Source organism: Sander lucioperca, chromosome 3 (genome assembly GCF_008315115.2).
Source record: "Sander lucioperca isolate FBNREF2018 chromosome 3, SLUC_FBN_1.2, whole genome shotgun sequence".
Taxonomy (NCBI): Eukaryota; Metazoa; Chordata; class Actinopteri; order Perciformes; family Percidae; genus Sander; species Sander lucioperca.
In genome coordinates this window covers 11,869,776-11,889,459 of record NC_050175.1, presented here as the reverse complement: position 1 = coordinate 11,889,459, position 19,684 = coordinate 11,869,776, and the positions used below count along the sequence as shown (strand labels likewise).

The 19,684-nt window shown below is 38.3% G+C and overlaps 2 protein-coding genes across 8 annotated transcripts in view; one reads left to right on the top strand and one right to left on the bottom strand.

Moving 5' to 3' along the window:
* The first annotated feature begins 56 nt into the window (after positions 1-56).
* On the top strand, positions 57-8,923 carry dpep2 (dipeptidase 2). 6 transcript variants are annotated; one of them, XM_031281429.2, is made up of 13 exons: positions 57-234; positions 421-448; positions 487-520; positions 665-825; positions 951-1,077; positions 1,241-1,370; positions 1,818-1,968; positions 2,874-2,943; positions 3,461-3,637; positions 4,617-4,701; positions 4,800-4,875; positions 5,835-5,970; positions 6,949-8,923. In XM_031281429.2, the coding sequence occupies exons 1-13, from the start codon at positions 72-74 to the stop codon at positions 7,153-7,155; spliced, it is 1,545 nt and encodes a 514-aa protein (XP_031137289.1). In that variant the 5' UTR covers positions 57-71; the 3' UTR covers positions 7,156-8,923. The 6 variants fall into 6 exon arrangements, with proteins under 6 accessions (XP_031137289.1, XP_035855174.1, XP_031137288.1 ...); XM_035999281.1 differs by having other exon boundaries at positions 662-825; XM_031281428.2 differs by having other exon boundaries at positions 418-448.
* Positions 8,762-19,684, bottom strand: part of slc12a4 (solute carrier family 12 member 4) — a 26,073-nt gene continuing 15,150 nt past the window's right edge. For both annotated transcript variants that reach the window (XM_031281426.2, XM_031281427.2), the window contains exons 9-24: positions 19,439-19,603; positions 18,843-18,941; positions 18,662-18,719; positions 18,375-18,549; positions 17,933-18,051; positions 17,683-17,781; positions 17,402-17,521; positions 17,119-17,223; positions 15,548-15,716; positions 13,289-13,484; positions 12,758-12,927; positions 12,388-12,519; positions 11,969-12,076; positions 11,515-11,702; positions 10,712-10,845; positions 8,762-10,164 (exon numbers count right to left, since the gene is read on the bottom strand). In XM_031281426.2, the coding sequence (XP_031137286.1) occupies positions 10,073-10,164; positions 10,712-10,845; positions 11,515-11,702; positions 11,969-12,076; positions 12,388-12,519; positions 12,758-12,927; positions 13,289-13,484; positions 15,548-15,716; positions 17,119-17,223; positions 17,402-17,521; positions 17,683-17,781; positions 17,933-18,051; positions 18,375-18,549; positions 18,662-18,719; positions 18,843-18,941; positions 19,439-19,603 (2,129 nt within the window). In that variant the 3' untranslated portion in view covers positions 8,762-10,072. The remainder of the gene's footprint in view (positions 10,165-10,711; positions 10,846-11,514; positions 11,703-11,968; positions 12,077-12,387; positions 12,520-12,757; positions 12,928-13,288; positions 13,485-15,547; positions 15,717-17,118; positions 17,224-17,401; positions 17,522-17,682; positions 17,782-17,932; positions 18,052-18,374; positions 18,550-18,661; positions 18,720-18,842; positions 18,942-19,438; positions 19,604-19,684) is intronic.

Below are 19,684 nucleotides of genomic sequence, written 5' to 3'. Positions count from 1 at the left end.
CCTATAGTGCCTGTTGGCTAAACACGTCAGACAACTGAAACTTTGTGTATTTATATTTATTCCGCCAGGACATGAATGCAGCACTCAGCACATCGACCAGTTTGTATAGGTTTGTTCTGTATTTTGCTGGGGCGGAGAGTAAGCTGGGCAGAGAGCTAGAAAGTTCGTACCGCTTGTGTGCAGTTGTAGGCTACAACAAGGTGATCAACAAGTTGCTTTTTAACCACCTGGCAGGTAAGTCTATTGTTAAATTGAACTGTTTCACGGTTTTATAAATACAAACTGTTATTGAAAATGAGGATGCATCATGTTTTACTGTCCAGTGTGAATTTGCATATCAAATGAGCTCTACCACCTAAACAATATTTTAACTGTTTCAGTGTGGACTTAACGTCACTGTGTTTCTGTTCTAATAAGTAGTGAGAGAATACACGATCCCATCATACCATGGGGGATTTAAATCCCATCAGTTATAGTGTAATGTATTCCAAGGATTTATCATAGCATGAGATGTGAAGCAGTAAGTTTACAATGATGCTATTATCTTTAATTTCTAGCAGTCACTGTAATATGTCTATAATGGTATATTAAAAATAATAATAATAATACTAATATGTTGTTATCAGATATAACTGTAATGCACTGGTGTGTTTTCTCTCATCAGACTATGCCTTCCAGGAAAACTGTGATAAGTGCTTCAAGCGGCTTGTGGATGAAGTCCCTGAAACATCTGGTGGTTTTCTCCTCTCTGTGTTGTTTGATATCTGGATACTCTGAGAGAGAGAGAGTACATGACTTGATGTCCAGATATCCTCTTATTGATGGGTAAAGGATGGTTATTGCCTTGTCTACACAGCAGTTTCATTTGTGGACATGAATTAATGGAATTGAAATGAAAATACCTCTCCATGCCTTCCCTTTTCCTTACACCCTCTCTCTCCATCTGTCAGTCATAATGACCTAGCTCTCCAGCTGAGGATACTTCACAACAATCAGCTGAGCCAAATTGACCTTTATAATGTTAGCAAAGTGGCCACCGACATCACCCGTCTCCAAGCAGGCCATGTACAGGCACAGGTATTGCAATTCATTCCGTCTTTCACTTATCTGTTCTAAAGTATTTGAATAACAGCATCTACTGAGTTTATGTTGTGGAAAGACCAAACCTAGAATGACATTCACCGCAATAACTTAAATGTCTCTCTTGTTCTCTTGTGTCACGTCCCTGTCTCTTTGTCAGATGTTTGCAGTCTATGTACTGTGTGGGGCCCAGGAGAAGGATGCCGTGAGGCTGACTCTGGAACAAATAGATGTGGTCAGACGCATGTGCACTGAGTACCAGGACTTTGAGCTGGTCACATCTGCTCAGGGTATAGTACAACTCGACATTGCATTGCAGACAATTTACCTACAAAACCGTTATGAGATGAAAAAGGAATTAAATCTAGCTGATTATCTGAATAGGAATATATATATATATATATATAATTATAATTATAATTTTGAAAACATTGTTTCTAGCATGAATGTATAGTAAACATACATTCATGAATCCATACTCTAATGTATATATTATTTACAGTTCCCATTTGGAAAAGAGCCATTCAAGTTAAAATGATCTTTGCATCATACCAAGAAGTTCATTACTTTGAGTAAGGAATGGAATCTTACACACTCACTAACAAGTAATCATAACACAAACAATAATTGTGATTTGTTCTTTTACCCAGGAGAGGTTTTTTTTATTTGGTTGGAGGCATTCATTTTGGATAATGTGTATACAGTATTTGTAATACATGTATGTCTTGTCATTGCAGAGCTCAGGAATTCTGAAATGAAGCATAAGATAGCCTGTCTAATAAGTATTGAGGGGGGCCACTCTATTGACAGTAGCCTGCCAGCCCTGCGGATGTTTTATCAGCTCGGGGTCCGCTCCATGACCCTCACACATACCTGCAATACACCCTGGTAGTAGATTTATTCTGAATGTATTACTTTACTTAGAATGCTACATGTGATTTATATATTGCAGAAACGCAATGATGGACACATGACTCAACATAGTATCAATACAAGGGCTACAGCAAAACAGGATCTCTTGATCCAATACAAATATTACATTATTTAAACTTCCTATAAAGCTACTGTAGCCATACTTGTTTCTTAAAGCTATAGTGTGTAGTTTCTGTCGCCCCCATGAGAAATTCTAAGTAAGGACAAAACTGTCGGCGCATCCACGTAATACAAGCCTTCTATAATTGTGCACGTGCCCCCACCCCTCCTCCACACAGTTGCAGGTAGCCAAGGAGGACACGGAGGATTAAGAATGAATTATCTTCAATCGAGTTTCTGCGGGCGAAAGTTGCCGGACGCCACAATCTTCTGAACATAGCCATACTGAGAAATACAGGGAGACTTTTGTGGAGCTGATAGTCTTAATTAGCTTTGCATCAACTCATTTGGCAATGGCTTGAATGTAACGGACGTCCATTAATATAAAAAAGTTACGCACTAAAGCTTTAATAATTTTGTCTGTTGACATTGTTCATTGGCTCAGACCTGATCCAGAACTATCCCTTTACCATAAGCTTCTGTTGCTACATATTTAGATTAGGGGTTTATTTACAGGGTTGACTGAATGGAAAGGTTGAATGTTTGTTAGTTTTTTTGCATTTTATTCCTTCTATGCAAATTAAACTGTATTACTACTTTTTGTAACTTGACATTGCATGTAGCTTAATGTGCCCCAGCCAGATGCCCTAAATGGTGCAGTAACCTATTTAAGTATATTTTATTTTCATGGTAGTGAAGGATACACAGGTCTTACAACACTTAATGATTTGTGTTTTTGACAATATTGTTTTTCATTGCAGGGCGGAATCATCCTCAAAAATTTATAACATCTATCAAAGACAGAACAACAGCCTGACACACTTTGGGAAGGTAAGCTTAATCTTCAGTTATATAAACAAAACAACTGTACATAATTGTTTCGTTCATCACATTTAACAAAGCATATTTGCTTGTTTTGGTCAGCTGTTTCTTGAGAAAGTATTAGAACATGACATCTGCTGTATATTTAAGATGACAATTTGATTTAAAGAGAGAAACCCATTATTTGATATATGACAGTTTTTATTTTTGAACTTGTTTGATGCTCTGCATACAAAATGCTTTCTTGACTTGAGGCTATTTAAAGTTAAAGAGAAATTGCTGTAACCCAAATTGGACTTTCAAGTCAGCAATGCCGTTGTACAATGTTAACTTATTTTCAAATCACATTTTGACAGTGCTTTTCCTCTTTGACTTGGCCCTCTCAAAAGCAGCATGTAGGACTTCCTTGATTGCTCTCTTCATGAGTGTGTTTACATAATGTGCACGCAAGCGTCTCCTGTTGTCGGCTCCATTGACTTCCTATCTTCCCATGATACTGTAAATGGCTTTTGAATGTGTTTTTGAGGCCGTGGTGGAGGAGATGAACAGACTGGGAATGATTGTGGACCTCTCCCACACTTCTTGGGACACAGCCTGGGCCGCACTGAAGCATTCCAAGGCTCCTGTTATTTTTAGCCATTCATCTTCCTTTTCTATCTGTAGCCATGGCCGTAACGTACCTGACTGGTTGCTGCATGATCTGGTAGGAAAACCAATTCATTGAGTAATTATATTGCTTGTTTAGTTGCTTGATGAAATATTATCAATCAAGTAACTGATTCATTGATAGTAATTATGATTTACAGTTTCCAACGTAAAACAATGATTCACATTCTGAAAAAAAGCATACCAACTGGTTGAAGCCACTAATGATGAGTGTTTTTCCTCCAGCATAATGTAAGCTGTTAGAATAAGACATTAAACAAATTGTACGAGCCAAGGCTCCAAAGTTTACAACAATTTCAACAACAGTTGTGCTGTGGGCGAGACTTACAGTAAACTGCTTTATCTTGGTTGTTATGAGGTTGATGATCAAAGAATCAAACCTGAATGTACTCTGACTTTTTTTTAAGCTAAGTATCGGCTATCTACCATTAGTATCAACGTTTTGCACTCTGAACGTGTCGGCTCCTTCTCTCTTTCCCCCAAGCCCCCACCCTTCTTTGAATATCTCTCTTTTTTTTCACAATGCAATTAAAATGCATCATTCTAAATGTTTATGTCAGTATAAAATTAGAAACATCCATTGGGCGTGCACCAGGAGTTAGAGCACAGTTTTTTAAACCCTTCTCACAAAATTATAACAGCATGTTGGCTCACATATACCCATAACAAAAACATAATTAAATCCACACCAGTTTTTGAATCTGCTTCTTACGGTAAATTTGGCATGGACAGTGTGTGTGTGTGTGTGTGTGTGTGTGTGTGTGTGTGTGTGTGTGTTTGTGTGTATGTTGCTGCGGCACAAGGTTATTACAGGGTGTTTGAGATAAGACAAGCATAAGCCTGATGTTTACCACTTCTACCACTACAACTAGTCAATGTAAATGAGACAGAAATAAAGGCTTCTGTACTTGTGTCTGAAAAACTAATTTACACACAGCTTATTTTAGTTAATGCTTCACTATGTGTGTCTTCTTATTCACTAGACTTGGCAGTGACATGTGTGTATTGTGTTTCAGAAAAAGAAACAGGGGTTGATCATGGTGAATCTCCACAGCAAATTCATATCCTGCAGTGATGAAGCAAACATCTCTCGTGTGGCTGGTGAGGCATCCATGTTGTCTTTTTTTTATCATGACGTAAATCTGTAATTTGTATTTTTAATATCTTAGTTGATTTTTTATTCCCCCTGGTTTTCACAGACCATTTTGATCACATAAAGAATGTGATTGGAGCTGAGTCGATAGGAATTGGAGGGGACTTTGAAGGTGCTGTGAGGTAAAAAAAAAAATATGTCCATCTGCAAACACAACATACAGATAGCTAGAAAGTCAAAAGACGGTAAATCTACACTACCGGTCAAAAGTTTGGGGTCACTTAGAAATTTCCATTCCACTCCATTATAGACAGAATACCAGCTGATATCAGTTGCATTGTTTTTTATGACCAGGGCAGCAGTTTTCAGATTACATTATGTACATAATTGCAAAAGGGTTCTCCAATGTTTTCTCAGTTAGCCTTTTAAAATGATATCAGATTAGTAAACATAATGTGCCTTTGTAACATTGGATGAATGGTTGCTGATAATGGGCAATGTAGATATTACATTAAAGATCAGCCACCCACTCAGATCAGCTGGTATTCTATAATGGATATAATGGATAGTTCTATAATTCCACTCTATAATGGAGTGGAATGGAAATATCTAAGTGACCCCAAACTTTTGACCGGTAGTGTACATATCATCTATCCTAGAACCAGGATGAGTGGGGATCTTCAGAAACACACTCTACACACATAGACACTGAAATACAAAGCTCATGTCAGTAGGGTACACACTTCTCTCTGGCTCTCTCCAGATCAATTTTGTACTTTTGTTAACCTGTCATGATATCAGCAATTTGGCTGTCTCAGCTGTCAACAGGCTGAAAAATGGTAAAAAAGCAATAACTTTGTACTTGTAACAGGCATAAAGAGAGAGCTGCTGCAGAAGATTTTCTGCAGAATGGTGGGCATTTGTTCCCCCACCCCCCCCTGCATACAGACAGAATCCAAACAGGAATGTCACATAACAAGTGATATTGAAGGACTAGATTTATATGTGTTTATTATTAGTACTTGTATTACTTATTCATAGTGCTACATAAGTAATGTATTAAGTCTAATCAAAACTGTCAGAATGAGTGGTTTCTTTTGCAAAGTAATATCCAAGAATTTAATGTGTTTTTTGTAAACAGCTTTCCTCAGGGGCTAGAAGATGTGTCAAAGTACCCTGCCCTAATCCAGGAACTCCTGCAAAGGAACTGGACCGAGAATGAGTTGGCAGATGTCCTTCGAAGGAACTTCCTGCGCGTGTTCGAGGAGGTGGAAAGGGTGAGCTTGAAGATTAATATATTGTATGTCAAAGAACAGCCTTCTTTGATAAATGAGGGGTAGGTAGGTAACTGAACGGCACATTTTCACTCCATATCTTTGCCCCAGGAGTGATTTGGCTATAATGAAGGATTAAAGGCTGTATGTTTTATAGAAAATGTCCACAGTATGTGTTATTTCATTAGTGCGTATCAAATATGTGACTCTGTATATTGTATTCTTTCTAAAACAAAATGCGTTTCTGTCCCGACGTACAGTAAATAAACACTTAACCACCTTATTTTATGATGGACTATTCAAGAATTTGTGGCCATTTTTTAAAAACTAGATTGACCAAAATAACATTTTCAGATTCAGCAAAACATCAGCAATAGATGACCTTGAAAGATTTGTCTGGCTAGTCCACACAGCATTCCAGGATGGGAGAAAAACATGCTCTGGTTTATTGCCATTTCTTTAAACCAATCACAATCATCTTGGGCGCCGTATAGAGCAACGGCGTCTCTGCAAAATAGCCTCAGGAAGGAACTTGTTTTGGTGCAACATGTCTACGTTCAAAAGTTGTTTTAGTCGTGCAAAAGTAAAACTCAGATTGGACAGATAGTCTAGCTAACTGTCTGGATTTACCCTGCAGAGATCTGAGAAAAGGTTAACCATAGTCCTCATAAATCCCCAGGAGTTTAGAATGCGAACACAAAGGAAGCACAAGGCAACAGACATCCGGCCTAAATGAGGGACATCCGGCCTACATGAGGGACATCAGGCGGAATTTATGGTGGCACCGGAGCAATCCCGGAAGTGGAACATTGTGTATATAGAATAAGAAAGATTGACTTATAATTAAAATATATTATACATAAATTGCTTTGTTTGCACTGCAAGTTTGAAAATATTCTCAACTAAATCGACAGCACGTCTGAGTTCAAAAGTTGAAACGTTGTATCACCTCCGTCTCTTGTCTCACTTTATTTCTCCCAGGTCAGAGATCGGTTGAGTTTGAACCGGCCCAGCGAGGTCCAGATCTCCGTAAAGGAAGTGCAGAACCCGTGCAGGCTGGTCCTCAGACCTCCTGATCCAAGAAGGCCTTCTGACATGAGTCCCTCCTCCAGAGCCCAAAATGGACCAAAAGGTCTGCTAATCCTGGTCATACCTCTGATGCTTTCCAGCCTACTTATGATTGAATGAATGTGTAGAAACTCAGTTCAGCTACTTCTTTTTTAAAGTGCATCATTTTTCTTATATAAATAAGGAGAGCTTAATGAGTTTGATGTAGCCATTTGCAGGTTATCCTAGCGCTCCACAGGTCAGTAAAGATAAGGGGTGAATCACTTTCTGTACAATACAAAAAAAGCATTCAATGTGTAGCCCCATTTGGGAGGCAGTTTAAGTGCCAACCTCTGTATATACAGTGTGCTTTACATATAAATTAGTGTCCAGTCCTCTGAAAGGCACTTTACCATACATTTTTTGAACGTATTTATTACATTTAATTTGTTGCTGAATTAGTTGTACCTGTGCTGAAATTATCACTATGAAACATATGACATTAAGGAAAGAATAATGACACTGATTAATAAAACTGCAGAGATGGCACTTTTAAGTTTTTGAAATCTCTCTTTTTAATTTTTGTTTGTTAAGGGTTTTTGTATCTATTGTTGACCAGTGAGCAGGTGGTGAGGTCACTAGGCGCGTATAGCTTAGGTAAACAGTTTAGCTACACTGCAGTTAAATGTACAATGTTGCATTATGCTCATATTAATATCACACTAACTATTTATTTCTATAATATTACTTTAAGGTATTTTATGAGGCTCTTCAACAAAATAGTACAGGGGGAGCAGTTTATAAATGGATGTTCTTTTTATTTGATCTTACAGCATAATAAAATATTATAGAGGTTTACAAAACATAGTGTGTATTTTAGTGTGAGCTATTCTGCCCTTTGGCCGAACAGAAAACTGTTGCACATAGAATTAACAAACACAATCTTAAACTTAGAACAGTAGAACAAAGCAACAGTGTGAAAACATTCCCTTGGTGAGATTCAGATTTATGTATTGCCAACTAAGTGTATAGGAATTTACTTTGGTAAACTCATTTTGATGTGAACTTCTACACCATATACATGATTTAAAGTGCTCATATTATGCTCATTCTCAGGCTCATAATTGTATTTAGTAGTAGGTTGTACCAGAATAGGTTTACATGGTTTAATTTTCAAAAAACACCATATTTTTGTTGTACTGCACATTGCTGCAGCTCCTCTTTTCACCCTGTGTGTTGAATTCTCCGTTTTAGCTACCAAGTAGGTCTTCCCACTTCTGTTCAATCTTTGTTGGGAGTCGCACATGCGCAGTAACTAGGTCAGCACTACAAGTTAGTCAGAAGCTGAGTTTGAGGTCGTGCCACCATAGCAGCTAGGTGAGCATTATAACGTGTGTTACAAAGTGATGCACGTTCGTCACGGAAGTAAAGGCTGGACTACAGTAGAGCTCGAGAGTAAGTAAGTAGCTGCAAGAGTTTGTTGAAGTTTGTGAACAGTGTTTTCTGTTGGAGATGGTAAGTCCCTTTTGGGGTGGACTTTGAGGTTTTTCACTTTGTAAACCTATAACATGCACAAGAAAGATATATAACACAAAAAAGGAAAGGGAAAAAGCCAAAAAGCATAATATGAGCACTTTAAACATAACCACTACGTAATAGCCTCATCACCCTTAAAAAAATAAATACTCATAGCTTCTCTAAAATATTGCCTGTTTTTATTAAAGTGAAGGGAATACCAGGAGCATTCTTAGCATTGTGAAATACATTTTTAATAACTGCACAGCTTGTCATGGTTGATCCCTTACAAATAAAACACTCTTAGCTTGTACAGATCGTTTAGTCTACATACAGTTGTTCTCTACACTGCATTCTGGACTGAAATACTTATCATAATCAACTTCTTATAAAAAAAAACAAAAAAAAAAAACGGAAAATACACAAAACAGTGTCTGAAAGTTTCATGTAGCTGAGATCAGAATTGTTTAAAGTTGTAATCTTTAAGATTTCAGCCAGGGTTGATTTGGCAACACCTGGTGAGGTGGTAAAAGCAAGGAAGTTTAATACTCCTTGAGCAGCTACTTTGTCAGAAATACAACACAATACCAACTAGTGTATTTGTTTTCAGCACAAACAAACAAACTCACGTTGTAGCTATGTGTAGTAAGCTAATTATCATCCAGTGAGGGAATGGCGGCCTCCACTACTAACAATGAAAACTACTAAATAGAAAGGTATTTACAATTGCCATTCAGTGTGTATATGTTTAATGGCTATTACACAAAAATGCAGACCATAAATAGTATCAAAAGTGGGATTATAACTTTAAATTAAGCCATCTTTTTAAGCTTTCCAGGTCTGTAGAAAAAGTACAAATGTAACAGTTCAAAAGTCATGCATATACATTTTTCTCTCATATTAACAAAACAAATATCTGTCCAAAAAAATCATAAATTATAATTAGTTTTGAAAACTTGCTTTATGATCTCTGGCATGCCACCTTTACAGCACAACCAATGTCAAGCGAGCGGTGTTCAATAGCCACAGTAACATTTACTTTATCTCAGTGGGGAAATGTTGAAAAAAATAAATAAATAAATAGAGATGTGCTTCTAAAATAATCGAAGAGCTGTTTCAGAATAAAAATCTGGCATATTATTAAAACTCTTCTACCAACATGTGTACTTCTCAGTCAGGATAGTCTGCCATAGTCTTTCAAAAATAGGTTTATTATCACATATGAAGAGGTATTTGTGACCTATGAACAAGAAAATGCTTATCTAAAGTATTGATTTCTGAAGGAGCAACATAACAGCTTTCATTCGTAAAGAATGGCAGAGTTGTGAACATACAGGTGGAGGTGTACACTAGTGTGTCCCAGTATTCTACATGAATAAAAAAAAAAACTCCTTCGTACTGAAAAATCCATACTTTACTATAAAAGTGTCAAATTCATGCGTCTACCCAGAACTGTCTGGCAGCAAAGCAGGTGCTGCCTCCTGTCCAGAGGCGGAATGCATTCTGATGAGGCAGATGCTAAGGTGTAGCAACTAATAATTGATCATGAGTAGATGGTGATAACCTCTCGCCCTCCACCTCGGACCAGCAGCACTCTTTCCAAGCCTTCAGTCAACACCTCCAGAAACTCCATATCTGAGGTACACGTTAAAGAAGTAAAATCAGCCACACCATAGCCTACACACTTTGTATGTGTGCTGCAGCCCAAAGTCTTCTATACATTTATCAGGGTTTCTGCGGGGTCTTAAAAAGTCTAAAATTTCAAAACAAAAATGTTAGGCCTTAAAAAGTCTTAAATTCTGAAGTATTGTGTTCTAGGTCTTAAATTATTTTAAACAGTCTTAATTTTCCAACATCCATGTAACTACCTCTTAGGCTTATTGAAATGTTTTTTTTTTTTCATTCGGTGTTGTAGTTCTTTCTTTGGCTATAGTCCAAATATAATTCGCTGTGTATGTACAGATCATTATTACTCTGTGTCGCTTTTATTCAATTTAAATCATTTGATTTACTTTGCAAGTAATATTGTGACTCTGCATTTCGTTTTACTGTAATGTCGTGATATAGGTCTTAAATTTCATTCATAATGGTCTTAAAAAGTCTTAAATTTGACATGTTGAAACCTGCAGAAACCCTGATTTATGCAAGACCCCTTCTGTTTGTTCATATTGGTAAAGGATACAGTTCTCATCTCCGTCTGTGTTACGAGGTGGCCCTGGCATGTTGAGCAGCACTAATCGAGCATCATGGGACCTGTTGACTATTACCTCGTTCAGCTTCACAGCTGTATGCATTCGCCGCACATTAGACTGATCCCTGGAGTGGAGCAAGTGGGAGAGACAGTGAGTAGAATGGATTTGTGCAAATAAGAAACTTTTTTGGACTATTTCAAAGCAAGCTCTCACTGTTTTAAAATAGGGAAACTTACAAAAAGGGAAGGGGAAAATAAAATGAAAGGTTTAGCATTTTAACGGCACGTTTTTTTTCTGGTCAAAGGGGACTAAAGATAATCTTGCATTGCCAGACCTTCCTCCACAGCACTGCGGAGGAAGGTCTTGTTAATCCACACAGCATTCCGGGATGGGAGAAAAACGTGCTCTGGTTTAGTGGCATGTCTTTAAACCAATCACAATCATCATGGGCGGCGCTAAGCGCCGGACGGAGCCCCGGTGCCGCTGCAAAATAGCCTCGGGAAGGAACTTGTTTTGGTGGAACGTGTGTACGTTCAAAAGTTGTTTTAGTCGGACAGAAAACTCAGATTGGACAGATAGTTTAGCTAGCTTGCTGGATTTATCTGCAGAGATCTGAGGATCAGTTAACCATAGTCCTCATAAATCCACCGGAGTTTTAAATTCCAACACAAAGAAAGCAGAAAAAAGGACATCCGGCGGAATTTCCGGGGGCAACAGAGCAATCCCGGGGATGGAACGTCGTGGATAAAGACTACAGTAAAGATGATACTGAGGTTAACTGAATGTGACTCACGGTTTGAGGCTCATGAGTTCTCTGAAGTTCTCGGGTGCATTGTTTCTGTTCCTCCTCTCAGCCTCACACTTCTCTCTTGTCCACGTCATCTGGACCTTCTCTGGAGGAGCCTCCACCACCTCCTCCTCCTCATCTGAGTATAGACTTCCCATACGCACCAAAGAGTGTCTGTCCTTAACCAGCTGGGCCTGCAAGTGCCATGGGAATATCATGAGGCTGAGTTGTCAATATACTGAATGTAACTACCGCTGTTATTCAGAGCAGAGTTAAGGTCGAGCAGATGAGATTCCCAAATTCCAACTCTACAGACAACCTTTAGTGAAGATTTCGAAACATTAAAACACAGCAGTCTTTCAGTGATTTATCATGCATATGTTACATTAGTTTTTTTATTTATATGATTATGTTATTAGTAAAATATTTCAGGTTCAGTGAACACAAAAAAAAAGCATACCTCTCTTTGTCTTTCTGCACCGGAGAGCCTCATTTGCCTCAACATTTGGGACCTCTGCTCCATCATTAACGTTCGCTCATAGGTGTATGCGGAGATGTCACTGTCATGCTAAAGTACCATTTGCAAAACATCATTTTAGTGGTTAATCCAATTTAAACATATGTGTCTGTTGAACATGAAAAGGAGTGACCATGGAAGTAAATTAATTCGTGTTCAACAAGCGGTTTTCCGTTTGTTTTTTTAACACTGTAATTATTTTTGAAACATGTTTGTGGCATCTTGTAGTTATAGGCATGTGGTTTCAGTTGCAATTTTTATAACAGAGTTACATTTGTTTTGAGCTGGTTCTACCCATAAAAAAACTGTATACAAGTTTTAACCTTTGCTCAGATTAGTGATTGTGTAAGAGGGATTCTTACCATCTCCACCACCTCCACCTCAGCCTCTATTCTCAGCTGGTAAAGGAACGTGGCCAGATCTTTCTTCATCTGGATGCTGTTGTCATCCATCTGGGCTACAGTGAAGATGCGCATCTTGCATTTCCTCCAAACCTAAAACGCAAATATAACCATGTGGTATTTCCACAAGTGTAATACCATGTACAATACTGAACAAATGTGACTATAATTACTTACAGAAAACATACTAAAAGGCATTCTCCCAAATAACATAGACCTGAAACTAAGGAAAGCATGTAAATTTGGAAGGATTACAGTTACAAAGTTTGTTTTGTTGTATTTATCTAAAGTAGCGTATTGGAATAAAACTCAAAGATATCTGTTGCCTCACTTTATGCAGTTTGAGCAGAAAAGGCAGCAGCATTAGCATCCCCCCATCATGGACGATCCACCAAACGTCAATGTTGCCATCTGTGAAGCGTTCATGGTTGCTTGGGTAAAAGGACACATTTTTGGGCACCATCAGGGCCAGGTGGCCAGCTGTGGTGCAGCGGACTGTGTCTGAGTAGAGATGAAAACATGGAGGCATGGATATTAACTGTATTTGTATAAATTAATTTAGCTACAACTTCTGTAAAGGCCAGATGGAAACTAACACAGAATGTATTCAAACATCCAAATATTATATTTATATGAGCTTTTTTTAACCCCAAATTGCTGTAATTTCCAGGTCAATATAGCAAGACGTTAGTTTAGTGCATGAGCGCATTTATGTGTGACAACTGCATACTATGCCTGTAATATTACGCAATCAAAGGTTATTTGGAGTGGAAAGTCATTTAATATGGGTGCTATACTGCAAATGCTAATTTGGCCTATTAAATATCATGTTGTATGTACAATATTTCAGTGAGACTCTTACTGATAAAAGTCTTCCAGGCACGAGGGTCCTCACTCTGTCTCCAGCCGTACGGCCAGCCCATCATCACAGTGTTGTGCTTCATGCCCCCCAGACCACAGGACTGGATCAGATGGACAATACCCTCCCGCACCTTAGATGCCACCACAATCTGGCAGAAACCCTTGACTCGCTCAATCTCCATCATATTCTTAATGGTCTGGCAGAAAAAATGTGGGCAAACAAGACAGAAACAGAACTGTAGTTCATGATTACAATAAGGAGTAAGCAGATAAACCAAAACAGTTGTAAACCATAGCTACATAATGCTTTAAAACAAAATGATCTAAAAGACCATGTGCATACTACACACTTGCATGATAAGGATTTATATAGCAAAACAAATGTTAAAGTGCTCATATTATGCTCATTTTCAGGTTCATAATTGTATTTAGAGGTTGTACCAAAATAGGTTTACATGGTTTCATTTTCAAAAAACTAGGGCTGTCAATCGATTAAAAAATGTAATCTAATTAATTACATACTCTGTGATTAATTAATCGAAATTAATCGCATACATAATTAACGGTGCCTGAACCGATACTTTTTAAAAAGTAAAAAAAGAAAAGAAAAAAAAAGGGTACTAAACAACAGTTGGCGACATTAAAGAACGGCTTGTTTATTGCTAAGGCCATATGGTCAAAATTAAATGATTTAATAATAATGTATAACATGCATAACTTATTTCACTAGTAAATTGCTGTTGAACGACAAAAACAACCATCAGATGGGAAAAGGACATTTACAATAACTTCAAATGCACCACGAAGCTGTAGTTTACCAGTTTCATTGAACACACCGTCTGTTGTTTTTCCTACGGCAGCTGCAGATTGTTGCATACCGGTGTTGAATCCTCTACAGTAAAACACAGCCAAACTTTACACCGTTTAGCGTTAGCTGTCAGCATTTTAACCGTTTTTAATCCAGCTACTAGCTAGCGGTAGGCTAACGTGCTAGCGACACGTGCAGCAGTGTTTGTGTTTCCTGTATCATCTGTTTCAGAGCATCAGAGAGAAGCGCAGACATATCATTGGCACCAGATTTCGGTAGCCAGGGTTGGCAGGAAGAAGATTTTTACAAGTAAATGTTCCAGTTAATGATCCAGGCAGCACATTCTCGTCTCCCTTCTTCATTTTACAGTCCAATGGTGGCTAGAACAGCGCCGGGTCAAACGTCAATATGGAGTAGATTAATCTGCGTTATTTTTTTTAACGCGTTATTTTTTCTCAGATTAATTAATCGAAATTAACGCGTTATTTTGACAGCCCTACAAAAAACACCATATTTTTGTTGTACTGCACATTGCTGCAGCTCCTCTTTTCACCCTGTGTGTTGAGCTCTCTGTTTTAGCTACCGAGTGAGGCATCTCACTTCTATTCCATCTTTGTTGGGAGTCGCACATGCACAGTAGTTAGGTAAAGGCTACTACCCAGTCAGAAGCAGAGTATGAGGGAGTGCCACGCTAGCAGCTAGGTGAGCATTATAACGTGTGTTATAAAGTACCGCACGTTCGTCAGGGAAGTAAAGGCTGGACTACAATAGAGCTGTTTGGAGCAGTTTGTGAACAGTGTTTTCTGTTGGAGATGGTAAGTCTCTTTGGGGTGGACTTTGGGCTTTTTCACTTTGTAAACCTATAACATGCACAAAAAAGATGTATGACACAATAAAGGAAAGGGAAATAATAATATGAACACTTTAAACATATTGAATTAGGTTTTACCTCCATTACCTCCCTGTATAGCACAAGCTCTAATGATAACTCTTGACACATAATACATGAATATTGGCTTAACATTAAGTGAATCGAGGATGGGTGATTCATTTCTCCAGTTATTGTCACGTAAACAAGAGCAAACTTTACTTCACTTGTTTGTTTTTTCACCAAACACATCACATTATGAAAAAGGTTCCTCCTATTTGATCTGAAATAGAATGCCTTTTTATTATTATTAAATGGCTCATTGGCACCATACTGTAGTGACAACAACAAGCTATTTCCAGCCATGCTCTTTGATTAAAGTGACAAAAGCTTCAAAAACTGTTGCTGAGAAAGAACTGTCACAAAAATGGAAAATTAACATTGAGGCATGTTTTCGCTTCATTGTGCTTTTCAAATTACAAAAGGTGGCCATTTGTAACAATGAGTTGCAACACAGTCAGCAACAGAGTACAATAGAGAATTGTATAGAGCATGTACAGCGTACACCCCTCTCTAGTATTTACCTGCTCAGCGGCCTGCATTTCCCCATAGCTTTCCAGGAAGTTGCCCTGGACGACAGAGCCCACAATGGTCAGACCCTTTCCTGCCTTTAGCTGCGAGGCAAAGGTGAGCAGACGAGGGTATTTTACATGGAGGTCCTCGTCCAGCTTCAACAGCACAAGCAGCTGAGGTCTGTGGTGCACAGAGTCAAAGACAGTCAATATGAGTTGATTCTGCAGGTCAAAACACATACATTAAATGTCTATCTTAAAACGGATACATTTGGAAAGTTTGTTTAGACATTTAGGTTACATATACCTGTTGCTTCTATAGCATTTAAATGACTACAGTGAGTATTTTACTGTGAATCAGGTTGAATCGGGTTGAAATAAAGAAACAGAAATGCTGTAGAGCCACCATTTTATATGCGACATAAACATAACTCTGTTGTCTGCCAAATTTATCCTGGTTTTAACCTAGATGCCTAGACATTTCTTTACCTCTGAATCATCTTGCCGGTGCTTACTGGGCTGCCTTGTTTACATTTCATTGATATATTGCCCCCGTTCAAAACTATCAAGACTAGCTAGCTATTGTGTTGCTGCCATTGCATTAACCCTTGTGTTGTCCTCGGTCAAATTTGACCCTTTTTCAATGTTTTTTTAAATCAGAAATATGGGTTTATTTCAAACAAATTCCCCAAAAATAACATGCATGGATGTACGTTGAATGGAACCCATACACCATTCTTCACAGGTAACATTAATGATTACTTTCATTGCATTTTGGGTGTTTAATTAAATGTTATAGCATTTAATAAAAAAAACTGAATGGTTTCAAAACAGTCCTGACTAAACTTTGATATAAACCAGTCTGTGATCCACGCAGCATCCTCTGATCCTAACTATTGGGCAAAATAATTCATAATTTCTGCTTTGTTTAAACTAAAAAAATAGTTATAATATCATATAAATGATGTTTATTGACCATTCATTAAAAAAAAGAGTTGAAATAAGTAACAAAAACTCCTTCCAAAGGACTAACAAGTTCATGGTCGACAGGACGATAACACAAGGGTTAAGAGGAAGTGGTGAAAGAGGAAGTGGAGCATCCGAGTGATTACATGTTACAGCAAAAGATGACACGCTAACTTACTGGAAATTCCAAGCAAGCATGCTACAAATTAAAAGAATAAATCCCTTTCTCAGGCCACAACTTCAGGCCACTGACTCATATGGATAACAGCTGGTAGTAAATCTCTCATATGTTATTTATTTTGTGTGGCATTATCATTATTCTGGAGGGTAATTTCTTATAGAAGGTAGAGACAGGATTTTGATAAAACTTTTAGCTTCTCACTAATTCAACATCCATATGCGCTTCTGTACAATCATAACAATGTGAACTATTTGATAGTGGGCAGAGGGTGACAGTGTGGCATGTTTGATGCTGCTTTATTTATAGTGTATGCTTTCTTCTCATCACTGAACACAGATGTGAAAACTATTTTTATACCACAACATGTAATATGGCTCCTCAGAGATGCAATCAAAAGGAGTTTTTGTGGAGACATTCAGAGTGTCTCTTGCTATACCTCCAGTTCTTGGTGTGCGGGGGTCCAACCTCTAGTCTCAACAGGGCGTATCGTGCAGCGCTAAGGGACAGTCCTCTTATACCATCTCCCCACTCCTTCTCTGCTCTGTTGTTGTTTGTGAGTGGATGAGACAAAAAATGACACAAACATAAGGAACAACATCAGACAGAAACAAAGAGACATCCATCATTACCCCATACTATACAGGAATGTACTGTAATAGGACAGCAACAAGAGGAGAAGAAAAAGAAACGTGCAAATGCTAATTAGACTCCAGACATACCCCTGGTACTCAATGTATTTGTAGATCATCCCAGCAATGACCATGGCCACAATAGCGTAGTACCAGGAGGAGATGAACATTAGAGCCAGACACATACTCATGCCAAGGAAGGACAGAGCCCTGTGAGTGTGACACATAACACCTGAAGTAATGTTTTTGCATACCAAGAAGAGCATCATTATTACATCATAAGTATAGCAGCCAGCACAATATGACTGGTAAAAATAAAGTGTCCACCCTACCCCCTTTAAGAAGTATGGTGGAGCTACACCTGTACTCACCAGTGGTAATATTTAAACCTTGGCCTCCAGTTGGGTGTCCGTAAAAGAGTCTGAACTGCACAGGCTAAGTTCACAAAGAGATAACACATCAAGAAGAACCTGTTGAGTAAACACAAGGAGAATTTCAACAAATGTGAGGTAGATACTATATCATAAGTGGTTTAGTCAGCCTAAACCAAAAAGGGAAATTAAGAAATGACTTGGCATATGTCATATATTTGGCGTATTTATGAACAGTATGCAAGCTTACATTGAAAGTATGGGAGCCACCATGTCGAGTGAGGCAATAAGGATGCCCAGCTCAGCTATGAGACCAGTCAGTAGTAGGGCCCATGTAGGCTCTCCATTGGTCTTTCCGTGACCAAACACCTGAAACAAAAAAATTGTAAACCTTCAAAGGCAGCAATGCAAATCACTTATTGTTTGTTACTGCATCATAATCAAATAATCTTGCAATTCAAATATTAGCAAACATCTCCAGCACAACATGTGATTTAGAGGTTATCCTGAATATTCAAATTATCATATGTTTTGGAAATAATAAGAAACAGACTATGGAGTAACTGTTGTCTCTGGCTGTGTGTGAGCCAAGACTATAGGAGCCATTTCTGTTTTGCAGCGACAATGGCAATTTTTTCAGAGAATGTGAAGTTGTTACACAATGTATCTATCAACAGTGTGTACTGTCCCACCCTGAGGAAAGGAATGATGTTGTCCTTGGCTATAGCCTGCAGAAGTCGGGGAGCCCCAGTGAGCGACTGCAGGCCCGCCCCAACTGTAGAGAAGAAGGAGCCAATGACAATAACCCACGGAGACGGCCATGAGAGCGTTCCCACCACCAAGTTTTTTCGAACGGCGTCTCCAAACCTGCAAGTACATGCTGACTGAATATGACCAAGAATATTATCTTTTTAAATGCTACTTTATAAGAAAGTGTTTTTGATAGTACTAACTTGCAGTAGGACACACATAAACTTACTTGTCCCTAAGGACTACTCCTTCGATACAAGATCCAAACAGAACCACAGAACTGAAATCTGAATACAAGAGGTCAAGGAGCTCAAAGTGGCACAAAGATCTATATCAAATCTGCTTTCCTATCCTGTTCGAAGGAGCAAGGCTGTTAGTTTTATTGTGGGTAGTGAACAGAATAAGGATACAAACAAGTGAAGTAGTAGTAATGGCTAAGATAGTTCCCACAGGGATGGACTTTTGAGCATCACGGAGATCACCAGATCTGTTGGACCCTGCCATGATACCTATAAAACAAAACAAAACAGACAGACTGTTAAAACAACAGAGGACATGAAAATGCTGTTTAACTATGCCCCCTGCTGGATGGATTGAGGAGATGTTTAAATCATCGCTATGTTACTGTGTGCAAAGTCCCTTTTGTAAGAAAGAAAAAAATACAGTACCAGTCAAAAAGTTAGGACACACTTTCCCATTCAAGTGAAAGAGAAAGTGTGTCCACACTTTTTGACTGGTACTGTATATAATACAACATAGCAGGTAGTTAAAGGAAAACAAACAATTTGGCTTGGAATCATGTCTGCATTATAGATTTACATTTAAACAGGTTAACCACTGAGGCATTACACATTAGTTTTTGTCACAATCATATAATTTGCTAAATTTTTGAATTTAAGTTTTAAGGTAAACATGTTAGGAAAGAATCATTTTACAGTTTCATACAGACTGTAGACTGAGGTATGTGCCATAAAATAACTTTTTCTGTTTTATGACGTTGTTATACCTGTGGCAGATGGGAAGAAGATCCCAACCAGAAGTGTGAATGATGTAGCGATGTCTGCTGACACATACATGCCAAAGTTCTCCATGGCACCATGGGCATCCACTGACTGTAGCCCCGCTTTCTCTAAGATCTCCCCTTTCTGTTGGTAGTCACCCCACATGTTTTCTAACAACAGAGAACAGACATTTAAAACATTGGCAACAAACTAAGAGAGTGACATTCTATCAGGCCTGTGTGTTATTCATT

Bases quoted from the DNA above. Each gene is read 5' to 3' on its own strand.
- dpep2 (XM_035999280.1), top strand. From the start codon at position 72: ATGAATGCAGCACTCAGCACATCGACCAGTTTGTATAGGTTTGTTCTG. The intron at 235-417 runs GTAAGTCTATTG...TGTTCTAATAAG, and splicing joins GCTTTTTAACCACCTGGCAG to TAGTGAGAGAATACACGATC. The intron at 1,371-1,817 runs GTATAGTACAAC...TTGTCATTGCAG, and splicing joins GCTGGTCACATCTGCTCAGG to AGCTCAGGAATTCTGAAATG.